Source organism: Bombina bombina, chromosome 5 (genome assembly GCF_027579735.1).
Source record: "Bombina bombina isolate aBomBom1 chromosome 5, aBomBom1.pri, whole genome shotgun sequence".
Taxonomy (NCBI): Eukaryota; Metazoa; Chordata; class Amphibia; order Anura; family Bombinatoridae; genus Bombina; species Bombina bombina.
In genome coordinates, this window is record NC_069503.1 from 135,977,933 (window position 1) to 135,990,485 (window position 12,553).

The 12,553-nt window shown below is 41.3% G+C and overlaps 1 protein-coding gene across 2 annotated transcripts in view; it reads left to right on the forward strand.

The window, feature by feature from the left end:
* The first annotated feature begins 1,182 nt into the window (after positions 1–1,182).
* Positions 1,183–12,553, forward strand: part of NBEAL2 (neurobeachin like 2) — a 496,796-nt gene continuing 485,425 nt past the window's right edge. For both annotated transcript variants that reach the window (XM_053713715.1, XM_053713717.1), the window contains exon 1: positions 1,183–1,351. In XM_053713715.1, the coding sequence (XP_053569690.1) occupies positions 1,301–1,351 (51 nt within the window). In that variant the 5' untranslated portion in view covers positions 1,183–1,300. The remainder of the gene's footprint in view (positions 1,352–12,553) is intronic.

A 12,553-nucleotide genomic window follows, 5' to 3' on the forward strand; every position in this document is an offset into this window, starting at 1 on the left:
TCCCAGAAACAGTTACGGCACCTGAGGCTCTGATTAGAACAGAACTCTCTGGAGCGTATCTGCCCTTGGGCGTTAATGCATGATCTGATTGGCAGTGTCTCTGTGAGGTCACTGGATGCACAACCAATCGGATAATGCATAGGGATAGTCGCTAGCGTCTAGTGATTTTTTCACTGCCATGTCTGCACGTGTTAGACTGGTGCCACTGAGTGTGTCACACATGAGGCAAAGTGCATTGTGGTTGGCATGTTGTGCATGGAGCCTGCAGTCCCTGGAACCTGGAACATTTGTCCTGACTTGGAAATCTGCCTGAGGGACATTAGGCAGAGCTTCCGCAAGACCCAGGACATTTGTAAGATATGGAGTAATGCACGGGAACTCACATTTTGTGGGCAGTGGAAAAAAAAGGCATTTTCACATATTTCTTTTATGTAATGTGCATTTCAATAGAGAAGCAGTTTTGCAATATACTTCCATTAGCAAAAATACTTCTGGTAAAAGTTATTTCTTTTAAAAAAAAATTCAGTGACATACACACATGCACAATAATTTAAGCTCAGATTGCTGCTGGTGGTGTGTAATGTGTCTGTAAAGTCACACTAGTCACTGCTGACTCTCTCAGAAGGTGTGGTGTTTAAATGCAGGTGCCTTCACAGCATATGTGAGTATGCACCTGAAAAACTGGGGTCATTTTTACTACAAACAATTTTGTAGCACAAGTCCCTCAGCAAAATGCATATTTTGTAAATAATCCACAAGGACAGAATGCTCATTTGTTACTGGTGAAAAGTGACAGACATACGTGCGCAAGCATTGGCACAGCGACATCAATTAAAATTCTGTAGTGGAGTTTACAATGTCCTATTTCAGGGGACATAAAGAAATGTTTATTTAGACAAGCTCAATATATTTTTGCTACAAAATTCAAAAAGCGTTTTAAAGGATTGAAATACACCCCTATGTAAATGTTTTGGCTAAATATCTGGAATTACAGGATGTGAGGATTATTACTGTCACTTGTCACTGTGGGGTAATTAGTGTCACTTGTCGTCCCTTATAGTTTGTCACACTTTCAGACCGCCAGGTGCAGTACCATCTACAGCCTGCGCTCCAGGGGGCGCCGTAACATAGCTCAGGTCTCTGGGAGGAGGAGGGGAGTAGTTAGCACCTTGCGGAGTGTGAGCTCAGACCTGGCGCCTCCTCCCCTGGGACAGAGCGCACCGACCTCCCGCTGACAGCCCGCGATGGGGGGCAATGCCAGCTAGCACTTCGTGCTCGGATCACGGCTTACTGCAGGACTATGGCATCCAAAGAGAAGCTGTACGAGTTGTGGGTGCTGTACTATACCACGGTAAGTGGAGTGCGCACACACTGTGGGTACCGGGTCAGGGGTGTCGTATCACAGGGGATTAACACTGTCAGTACCCACCTGTAACCACGGGATAAGGACAGGACACACTGTTATCACTCACCTGTAGGCACAGGGTAAGGACAGGGCAAACTGCTAGCATCCACTTGTAGGCACAGGGTAAGGGCAGGGCACTGCTAGCACCCACCTGTAGGCACAGGACAGGGCACTGCTAGCACCCGCACCCACCTGTAGGTATAGGGTAAAGGCAGGACACACTGCTAGCACCCACCTAGAGGCACTGGGTGAGGATAGGGTACACTGCCAGCAATGACCTATAGGTACAGCCTGGGTATGGGCAGGGCACACTGATAGCTACCTTTTGTAGCTACAGAGTAAGGACAGAGCATACTGTTAGGCATATGGTCAAGGGAGAACTTGCTGTTAACAGAAAGCTGTCGGCACAGGGTTAGGGCAGTGCATTCTTCTAGCACACCGATGAGGGCACAAGGTAAGGGGAGTGCATTCTTCTAGCACAACTGTGGGCACAGGGTTAGGGGAGTGCATGCTGCTAGCACACATCTTTGAGCACAAGGTGAGGGGTGGGCACACAGCTGTGGGCACAGCTTTAGGCACAGGGTGAGAGGAGGGCACACAGGTTGACAGCAGTGCACACTGCTAGCACACAGCTTTGGGGACAGGGTGAGGGGAGGGCACAATGCTGTAGGCACAGATTGTCAGCAGTGCACACTGCTAGCACACAGCTTTGGGGACAGGGTGAGGGAAATGTTTACTTCTAGCACACACCTATGTGCACCTGCATACATCTGTTTGCACCCACATCTCAGGCAATGGATATGTGTTGGTTTTGCTGTTATTTTGCAGCTCAGTCTCAGATATAACTCTGGTGTTGTAAGAATGTAAATAGGAAGTGACATGTGTGTCAGCCCTGCCCAGGTGTACTCAGGAGCATATACTCTGCAAAGGGACATTAACGTCACATTTTCTTTCATGCATGTGAAAGTCACAATTAAACATGTTAAATATTTTTGAATGAGGATGGTTAACATAAAGTTCTTTAAATTGTAAATGAATTTTGCAGAAAATGTATATTTGTGCAAAATGTAAAATTTATCTTAATTTGCCCACTGGCTGAAACGGACAACTCCCACATCTCTGTAAATGTATAGGAACACACTTCTATAAACCTAAGGAGAGAGTTTTTAGTCAAGAGCTATTTAAAACGTAATACATTTTTAAAACCTTTTAATGGTGGTCCCAGGTGGACCATGTTTATTGTTGGTTTTGATACACTGGCGCATACACCCTGTTGTCAGTACCAGCGGTATGCCCTTCTGGGGTTCAGGTGTACGCTGGTTTGTGTATTCTGCTGCTGTTTTAAGCTGAACAATAGAAAACACACCCATAAGTTGTTCTGGGACGATAAGACATGCATATTCTTCCACCCTTACAATGCGTTGATCACAAAGACATATCTTCTTGGAAAACCTGCCCTTTGCTACCACCTGCTTCTTAACATTAGAAGTCTTCACTCAGTGCAGGGGCTCCCCAAAAATGAGCTCAGCAGTGCACCAAGCGAGTGTGTGTTGTGTGAGAGGCAGACCAAGCTGGAGAAATGTGTGCCTCCTCCCCTAATGTACATATAGTGGAAATCCACAGTTTAGGATTTTGTCCCTAGTGGAAATGGGTTCCACAGTTACAGCAACCTTCCTAGTAGTCTCCCTAGCATAGCAACCCCCCAATTTAGGTGAGCGCCCCTGTATAAGTGAGGTATGAATGCCCCAGTTTAGGTGAGCTCCACTGTACAAGTGAGGTATGAGGGCCCCCAGTATAGATGAGCTCCCCTATACAGACGAGGTACAAGATCCCCCAGTACAGATGGATTATCCACTGGTGATGCAGAGCTGTGCTATCCCAGATACGTGTGGCAGTAACAGGTGCACTGCTGTCAGATCCCCTCTCCTCACTGCACATACCTGCATGGACCTCTTGCTGATGAAGGTAGGACAGCCTTTCACCTTTGTTCTTTGTTGTAGCATCTGGTGTTTGCTTTGACTGCACTGGAAAAGGAGCCAGGAAAACTCACTTAACCATGACGGTGCTGTGCTGGACACTAGGGATTCCCACAATCATTAGCTTAAATACATCTAGACGGGATAATATGTTATTGCAGATAATATAAGCAGCGGGCTTCTGACAATATTTCCGCTGGTCGCCTGCTGTTTATGCTGTGCTATTGTGCTGACTTGCTGAGATCAGTTTTGTGACAAATTATGCTTTATGTTGTAATGCTCCAAGTGAGATGTCATTAATATAACTATGACTTCCCTGCAGATTCATTCATATATTTTTATTAAATATTACATCTTGGAATATTCCAAATTTATTAAAATATCTTTACAAAACAAAATAAGAACAAACATTGTTCAATCACGACTTATTTACGGTTTTATTTTATTTTGTTTTTCTTGCTAATTATATCCATTAAATTAGTAGCGCTGCTTATTGTCTGGAATTTGCTTGTGTACTGATTGAGTATAAACTGATGCCCTGTACGTACTGGTTAAATACCAGGAGGAACATTTAATCAACCCCTTAATGCTTCACCCCATTTGACAGCAGAAATGTTGAAATACTTTAATTTCTCATATTCTTTATTGTGAAGTAATTTGTTCAGAGGTTTTGGGGGAAAACACAAATGTTTTCCTTTTTTAAATGCGTTTTTTTAAATGATAAATTGTGTATATCAATAAAGTAGAGCACTGTTTACGTAAAAAGTTCATGTAATTGTCTTGTGTATAGCTGCAGGGTGCTGAGTTACAGAATTATGTGAAGCCATAGGTGTGTTTGATGAAGTTCAAATAGTTAAACATGTAGGTGTTGCTGTAGGAATGAGATGTTTGTGTTGTTATTAAAGGGCAAGTTAAAACATTAGAATTACTGTAGGAATGTGATCTTTGTATTGTTATGAAAGAACCACTAAATATAGTAGAATTACATAATTAACAAGTGCATAATAAAAATACAATGCAATAAAACGTACTTCACAAAAACAGTAGATTTTTTTTCTGGTAAATTAATTTTTTCTCCCATTGCCAACCCCCTGTATCATGTGACAGATAACAGCTAATCATAGACTAGTATACGTATACTCTGTGAGCTTGTGCACATGCTCAGTAGGAGCTATTGCCTCACAAAATGTGCATGTAAAAAGATTGTGCAAAATTTGATAAATGAAGTAAATTGGAAAGATTTTTAAAATTGTCTTTTTTTTTTCTGAATTATAAAAGATTAATTTTGAATTGAGTGTCCCTTTAATATCCCAGTGCTATGGGATTAAGTGACCTTTTGGCCTGTAAACATGAAAAATACATGGTATAATTACTGCTGTCTCCAACATTGTAAAAATCCCTAAAGTGTGAGCTTGGCATGGATGCCAACTATGGCCATGAGACTTGAGATCTTTGTTATTGTTCTGTTTATATTTGTTTTGCATATTGTGGCACCTAAGTCTCCTGCACTTTACGTTGGAACAGCAGAATAATTATGTAAAATATCTAATTTTCTGAAGATTAATCTGAATAAGTCAATATTTCATATTTTGTGCATATTGTGCACTAATTGGGCAGAGCTATGGGAGCAATGATCGGTACGCCCATACTCTGTTACTTCATTGTTCTGCTTCAAAGTTTACCTGGAAATGTTTCTCAAACATTGGCAACTGTGCAACGAGTGGCATATGTTTCTGTGAACCTACTAGCATGACTGCTGACCTTACTAAGCCTACCTGATTGCAACCAATGCTTACAATGCCTTGCAAAAGTATTCACCCCCCTTGACTTTTTACCTATTTTGTTACATTACAGCCTTAAGTTAAATGTTTTATTAATCTGAATTGTGGTGGACCAGATGGACCAGAACACAATAGTCTAAGTTGGTGAAGGGAAATGAGAAAAATATATACATAAAACTATTTTTTAGAATTAGAAAACAGAAAATTGGCATGTGCTTATGTATTCACCCCCTTTGTTATGAAGCCCATTAAAAGCTGTGGTGCAACCAATTACCTTCATAAGTCACATAATTAGTGAAATGATGTCCACCTGTGTGCAATCTAAGTGTCACATGATCTGTCATTACATGTAAACACCTTTTTTTGAAAGGCCCCAGAGGCTGCAACACCTAAGTAAGAGGCACCACTAACCAAACCCTGCCATGAAGACCAAGGAACTCTCCAAACAAGTAAGGGACAATGTTGTTGAGAAGTACAACTCATGGTTAGGTTATAAAAAAATATCCAAATCTTTGATGATCCATTGGAGCACCATTGAATCTATCATAACCAAATGGAAAGAACATGGCACAACAGCAAACCTGCCAAGAGACGGCCGCCCACCAAAACTCATGGACTGGGCAAGGAGGGCATTAATCAGAGAGGCAGCATAGAGACCTAGGGTAACCCTGGAGGAGCTGCAGAGTTCCACAGCAGAGACTGGAGTATCTGTACATAGGACGACAATAAGCCATACGCTCCATAGAGTTGGGCTTTATGGCAGAGTGACCAGAAGAAAGCTATTACTTTCAGCAAAAAACAAAATGACACGTTTTGAGTTTGCGAAAAGGCATGTGGGAGCTCCCAAAGTGTATGGAGGAAGGTGCTCTGGTCTGATGAGACTAAAATTTAACTTGTCAGCCATCAAAGAAAACTCTATGTCTGACACAAACCCAACACATCAAATCACCCAAAGAACACCATCCCCACAGTGAAACATTATGGTGGCAACATCATGCGTGGGGATGTTTTTCAACAGCTGGGACTGGGAAACTGGTCAGAGTTGAGGGAAAGATGGATGGTGCTAAATACAGTTATATTCTTGAGCAAAACCTGTACCACTCTGTGCGTGATTTAAGGCTAGGACGGAGGTTCACCTTCCAGCAGGACAATGACCCCAAACACACTGCTAAAGCAACACTTGAGTGGTTTAAGGGGAAACATGTAAATGTGTTGGAATGGCCTAGTCAAAGCCCAGACCTCAATCCAATAGAAAATCTGTGGTTAGACTTAAGGATTGCTGTTCACAAGTGCAAACCATCCAACTTGAAGGAGCTGGAGCAGTTTTGCAAGGAGGAATGGGCAAAAATCCCAGTGGTAAAATGTGGCAAGCTCATAGAGACTTATCCAAAGCAACTTGGAGGTGTGATTGCCGCAAAAGGTGGCTCTACAAGGTATTGACTTTAGGGGGGTGAATAGTTATGCACATTGACTTTTTCTGTTATTTTGTCCTATTTGTTGTTTGCTTCACAATAATAATAAAAAAAACATCTTCAAAGTTGTGGGCATGTTCTGTAAATTTAAATGATGCAAATCCTCAAACAAACCATGTTAATTCCAGGTTGTGAGGCAACAAAACACAAAAAATGCCAAGGGGGGTGAATACTTTTGCAAGGCATTGTATGCACAATTGGGCAAGGGAAGAGATGTACTTGTCCCACCTTGACTGTCACCCCTGACCTATTCTGTGTGGTTGTGCATGATGAGGTTATGTTGCAGAACTGGTCTGGATCTGATAGTGACTGACTTAGTCACTGAAGCGCTGCCCCTTGTCAAGTGCTACCTGGGTCCATTGGATTCACTTTGTCCCATGGTTGAGCCGGCACTGATTATGTTAATTAAAATAATTATTTATTGTTTAATATAAATCTGCTGCCTTAGATCATGCAGTATCATTGGGCAGAGGTAAAGGAGGTGTGGATCCTAAATATCCCATAAAAACTAATATTGTTATGTCATTTGTGTGTCTGACTTCAGCTGTGTCATAATAACTGTTATCTTGTCCGTTTCTTGTGTTCATTGTATTTCTTGTTCCTCTTTTGTGCATCTCCTGTAAGATCCAGACAAATAAACAGAATAATGTATTCATGTGACGTCTAGTCCTCTGCAGCCTATACTTACTGTATAATGTGGCGCATAGGCTTGCCAGGTGTCCAGTATTTAAATGGTCAGTTTTTATATATTTTATATCAACAGAATATCCAGCTTTTATAGTCCTCTGAGTGGCAGATACATTTTAAAAATTTTAAAATCCACCTATCCCTCGATGCATAACAAATATGGCCCAGAAAGAGGTCACTCTGTGCAAGTAGGGTATTAAACACTGTTCTTTGTGTTATATGTAGCCACTGGGGTAAATATGTGCTTCGTGTTGTTTTACTGCAAATCATAAGGATGTAAGACATTGCTTTGTGTATACTACTATTAGTCATCGGGGTGAAATCAGCAGCCAATCAGGTAAAATCTTATTTGTGTTACTGGCAGCCAAGGGGATACAGTCACTGCTTGGTTGTGAAAAATGTATATGACAGGGCAAAGGGTGGGACTTAATGTAGAGCTTTGGGGTGAGACCATTGTATGACTCCACCTACCACCCGTACCAAGTTACCTGCAGGTTAGCCAGTATTCTTATTGAGGACAGCTGAGTATGGGTTGTATTGATATAGATCTGTGATATGTGCAACATGTTATAATCTTGTCAGTGTGATAGGGGGTTATTGCTAGCTCCCATAGTGCATTGTTGGTGTTTTAACAAAGGATATCAACAGAATGAAGCTATTTTCATAATGTAAGGAAACTGGAAAGATTTTTTTTTTAATTGTATCCTCTATCTAACTCATGACAGAAAAGTTTTGGGTTTCATGTCCCTTTAAGGGGGCATTGAACACTTTGGAATTGTAATATATTTTGGGCAACATTTAACAAAGTATGAAATATTGCGTCTAAAAAATCGCAAGCACATTCGCAACAGAAGTAAAAGTAGTGAAGTAAAAAACATAAAAGTCTCCGATATTTATCTAAACATCTGAGTCTTTTTACGTGCAAATGGAAATTGTGATAAGAGAACTGATGTCCTGTCGCTGAACTTTATTCACTTTATTTATTAATCATGCGTTATACACTAGTTTTGTAACAGCAAATTGTAATAATTATTCATCCTATTAAAAGAGATTAATATTATCACGTGATGTAAGTGCGGAAATGAAATTAATAACGTTTATTTCATTTAACCCGTTTATTTGACCATTGTGACGGATACCCCGGCTACCCCGACTGGGTAGCTCTGCCAAACGGGTCCTGCTTCCTCCCTGCCGACTGCAGCTATGTAGCTGGCAAGTGACCACAGCCTGTAGCCACCCCTGATGCTCGACAGCACCAGTAGTCAGGGTCCCACTCGGTGGCAGACTCCAGCTACCCAGACTAGGTAGCTCTGCCAGAGGGTCCTTCCTCTGCCTGGAACAGGCTGCTATGTAGCCCAGGAAAGGGATTTTAGCTGGAGCACACCTAAATAACTATACATACTAGCATTCAGGTGAAACAGGAACTGATTTTATTGAAAACACACACTCCTTTTATACACACAGCTCATCTTGATAAGACCCTGGACAATCCCACTATTTTCCCGCCATTCCCGCCCCTCCAGACAGCCCGGCACCTCCATAGGAGCCACAGTCCCACATAATCCCAGTACCTAGGGGCGGTGGTTTCAGTGTGTCATTTTAAAGCTCTCGGTCCCCAGATGCCACAGTCCAAAAATCAGCGTGATTCGTTACTGGGGACAGTTACAGTCCGTTGAAGTTATGGGGGGTAGGGGTGTTTAAAACCCCTGGTTCCAAAAGGAGCTCCCCTCTGATAATTCCCCCAGCTCTTGTCCTCCCTAGGGGCTACCAATCCCCAAAAGAGCGGAGCTCTGGGGCAAAGGGCTGCTGGAGCGACCAGGGGTAAAGTTAGCGGGTGTCCTGTGGCCGACTGGGAGTTCCAGGAGCCCGGCCAGCCTGAAAGGAGTAAGGCGGGTGTCCGTTGTGAGGCGGCCGACCAGGAGTTCCAGGAGCCCGGCCAGCCTAGGAGGGTTTTCCTGGTCATACACCAGCTCTTCACAAAACAAGCAAACAAAAGCTTCCAGAGATTGTGGTTGCTCTGAGGAGCCCAAAACCACTGAGAAACAACAGGGGTGAGGTTGTAGGGGGGGGGGGGGTAGCCTTAGCTGTCTGGTATCCGTGACAACCATTATTTGAGAGAGCGGATGTTTTTTGTGCTTTAAGATTATTTTCTTTCTGTGCAATCTTTTATTGTTCCTTGAATCCTTATATTTTTTAGCAACTTGTTGTGGTCGATTTCTAACTCCAGATACTGCCATTGCAGCAAGAAAAAAATCATTTTCCATTGTTGTTCTGGAAAACAGCAATATGGCTCTTTCTCTTTAAAGAGAACTTTTCATAAATATGCGAGAACTGGGAATGAATGCGGCATTTGAAAATACAATAGCGATTAATACAAGAAATAGGCATTTCCAGACAACTTATTTACATATATTAAAGACTTGTGAATAAACATAAGTCGATTTTAGTGGTGTTTGACCCTTTATAAATATGGTGATATCATTTGTTAGGTTTTGTTTTGCGATAAATGTGAGAATTTTCTTATATATATAGTTTAATGATGCATAGTAAAAAAAAGCCTACAATATAGAATATACTTTATTCTTTATTTGCCCATTTTACCCTATAAAACAAAATGACTTCTGCACAAAAATTGCTATTTCTTTGATCACACTACATATTTTTGCAAGTATGTGTCTGTTTGCATATGTGCATCACAAAATCCTGGTACTTCCTGAGAAAGTGACAAGTATACTGTGAATGAATGGATGTATACCTGCAGGGAGGGCATACAGCTTGTTGAAGGGATACACTGCTGAGTCGCAGCTGCCCTGTTTGCTCTTAGCTAGGTGAGTCTTGTGACTTGCTGTGTGTTTGCTGACCGCTTCCTGGATGGCTGCAAGTGACTGCTCATAGGGACTTATCTGCACGCTCCACAGCCTCCCTCCCAATCCAGGAAAGTCGTTAAAGGATTCCACCCCCCAACCCTCTCCTGCTTCCTTACAGGATGCTGCACTGTGTTTTTTTTAGATTAAACACATACAAAAGTCACATTTAAACTTTCAAGATTCAGAAAGAGTGTGTCATTTTTTTTAAATTTACTTTGTTCTATTGGTATCCTTTTTTGATAATCATATGTACATTTCCTCAGTAGCAGTTAATGGTTGGTGGCTACACACATATGCCTGTTGTCATTGGCTCACCAGATGGGATCAGCTAGTTCCTAGTAGTGTGTTGCTGCTCTGGAGCTGAATGTAACTCTGTATTTAATCCCTTTGCAGGGGTAATATATACAAGCAATAGTGCAATGATAAAATGCAGTAACAAAGGATTATTTTTTTTCACTTTATTTTTTTTTTTAATAATTTTTTTTATTGTTTTTTCAAATAATCAATAGATACAACAACTGTACGAGTAAACGTACAACAAATTCAAATTCACTGAAATATAGAAGAAGACAATACAAGATTGATGAAAACTCTTAAAAAGAAAAGTTGCTAATATCTCTTTGAGGGATGAGGCAATGTTGGGTAAAGGCAAGGAGGGGGGAAGGGGTGGGCAAGGGAAGTATTAGGAGGGGTCCACATGAGGAGGCAGTCGAACTAGGTTTATTGGGGGTGGGGCTGGAAACTCAAGTTAAAAAAAAATTAAAAAATTAAGGGGTGTAGACTATCCTAGGTCTCAAAGCTGGGGAGCCAAGATGTGTAAAACCTACTCTTCCAGTCGGACCAAATTAGTTAAAAAAAATCTGATCTACCTGACGTATAATAAATATTTTTCTCCATGGAGTATATGTAAGCCATTGTTAATACAATGTCCGACCAGGCCGGGGGAAGAGATCTCTTCCAAGATCTCGCTATATTTAGTTTAACCGCAGAGAATAGGAAAATACTTAGGGTACCGTAGTGTTTGCGTAGTTTGCACGTGCCTAGATGAAATAAGGCCGTCTCGGGGGTTCTGGGAAGGCAAATACCTAAGTTAGCAAGCTTTGCGAAGCATTGATTCCAAATGGGCCTGAGCTTAGGACAACTCCACCAAATGTGAGTCATGTCACCTGTATGTGAGCAATCTCTCCAACATGCAAGGGAGGCCTTAGGGAAGATTTCAGCAAGTCTAGCCGGGACATAGTACCAATGTGTGAGTAGCTTTATGTAAGTTTCATATATGGTGATGCAGTGGAGTTTTTTTTTTTTTGTAAATTAGAGTGTACGATGCCACTCCTCGCCAGGAGCTGAAAAATCTAACCTCCGCTCCCATTTTTGAATGCGTTGGGCTTTATTAGCAGGTATTGCACCTTCCATGAGAGTGTAATGTAGGGATAGAGGTTTACCAAGTCTGAGCCCTTGCTGCCACCTGGTTTCCCATACCGTGAGTTGCTGGGAAGTGGGAGGCTTGAAACCCCAGCCGGACAGAAAACTAGTAACTCTTGTAACTTTCATATATGATGGGGTAGTTGAGGAGATCTCTAATTGATTGTAAGGAATAAATCTTGTTTGAGGTGACACAGACCAAAGGTCCACCACACTCATAATACCCAGTCTGAACCATTTTTTTTCACTTTAATATCCATTTATATGATCTTCTTGCAGCATAAGTGCTTTACCTTTAGATTATTACCAGAAACGTTTGCTGTTTTTTTTTTTTTATACTAATTTGCAGGTTTTAACAAATTCACTGTCAAAAAGATCTGCATATTATTGTCTCCTATGGCAGTCAGGGGGTTAATTATAGTCTGCAACAGTTGGTGGTTGTTATACAATCTATATTTTATTTAAACAAATACATTTATTTATGGAGATGTCAGGTATGCAGTGCTCCTATATGTGCAGACAATTTGCCAGGAGTCATAGCTCTATTTCTTGTATACCTTAACATTATTAACTGCAACATCAGTATTGTGGCTACATAAAAGGACCTATATGTATTTTGCTCTCTTTTCCTGTAATTTAATTTTGATAATTGCGAGTTACCTAAACCTGAGAATTGGAAGCGCTCAGTGCAGCCTTCACAAGCCTAACTCTGCTAACAAATATGTCTTTAATTTACTTCAGCAGAGGCGATAGCTGCAAAACTATGCAGGCTTTACTAACATAACAACAGAGGCTGCCTTTTCTATGGTCATTTAAAAAAACAAACATTGCAGCAAACAAGCTATCAATGTTTTTTTATTTCTTTTACACTTTGCTTGTATGTTAGTTTATTTCAACTGACATTTTTTGTTTGCACAGTATGCATCGTTTAACAGACCTGGGA